At 44.1% G+C, this 1,189-nt stretch overlaps 1 protein-coding gene across 1 annotated transcript; it reads left to right on the plus strand.

Moving 5' to 3' along the window:
* Positions 1–329: 329 nt before the first annotated feature.
* T265_16011 (hypothetical protein) lies at positions 330–533 on the plus strand (the record flags this gene model as incomplete). The annotated part of the gene is made up of 1 exon (XM_009179481.1): positions 330–533. A coding segment is annotated over one exon (123 nt), but the record flags the coding sequence as incomplete, so codon positions are not given.
* Between the last annotated feature and the right edge of the window lie 656 nt (positions 534–1,189).

Here is a 1,189-nt window from a genome sequence, read left to right on the forward strand (position 1 = left end):
ACTAAGCAAGTGTTTGACAAGTGGTTGAAATCGACAGATTAGCATTCATACTTGGAAATCCAGTCCCGTCGAAGAACTGTTTTTTGCTTTCATTTTGTATTTGGATCTGTAATCAAGATACATTTAATGGCATGGCGAAGTTGCTCATTCTACCGGATCAAACAGTATGCGCTTTCGAAATGACTAGTCTGATGAACAGCTAATCGCTTCAAAAAACAACAAGGGTGATGATTTGGTTCTTGATGAGAGCAATTAGCTGTATTGGTTTTCGGCTGCAGAATCGAGCTTACGGTCCATTCTCGTCTCTTGCTTGCTTCCATTCCATGCAGGGTACGTGGTGGTACAACACTGTTAAATTCAGCAGTAACAAAGTCCTGCTGGATACGGTTCGCTACTTCCACTGTGCATTCATGCGCTCCCCGCGGATGTCAATGGTTCAAGTCATTGAGGTGCTGTCGAATGCCTATGAATTCAATCCGAACTTCAACAAAGAGGTGGTCAGTCGGCCCAGCGACAATGTCGAACTGCCTCCGGTATGTTTGTGTTACACCCAGCATTATTGGATGGCAGTCACACTGGCCTTTCGTGCTCCTTTTATTGTGCCGATGCACCTGACAAGCGCGTATTTCTCTTACCCCATCCATTTTGTTCGCCATCAGTTTTTCGTGTTCACCGCTGACACCTGTATTTGGTTTATCGAAACTGCCCGTTTTTGTTTTCTGTTTAGTATAAAACCGTTAAAATAACAGTAGTCGCCATGTCGTAGCAGGTAAAGAAGTGACCGTGGAGAGTCATAATTGCCTGGCCTCGAACCTGTGTCTAAGGGCTCACTTAATCCAATAGAATTACTCCACAAACCGCAGTTCGCAAATAAGACTCTGCTTCTGTTTAACTAATGTTAAATGTGTAAAACAGCGTGATAGCACGGATAAGTGCTTACTTGTCAGGAAGACGAACCACGACATTAGACTCAGGTTTTGGAGCCATCAATTCTCCGTCCGTTGAGCAATCGGTAGGCGATATCCACTTGCCAAGTGAGTTAACTATTTAGATTCCATTGTTCATCTGTACCTCGTGATTCGAATCCGAGCACACAACGCTGTTGAGTCGTAGCAATGGCGAATCAGCTATTCCCTACATCCCTAGCTGTGATTGAGAAGAATATCTCCCAACATGTGGGATTTTTTTC

The sequence above is a fragment of the Opisthorchis viverrini genome (assembly GCF_000715545.1).
Source record: "Opisthorchis viverrini unplaced genomic scaffold opera_v5_3188, whole genome shotgun sequence".
Taxonomy (NCBI): domain Eukaryota; kingdom Metazoa; phylum Platyhelminthes; class Trematoda; order Opisthorchiida; family Opisthorchiidae; genus Opisthorchis; species Opisthorchis viverrini.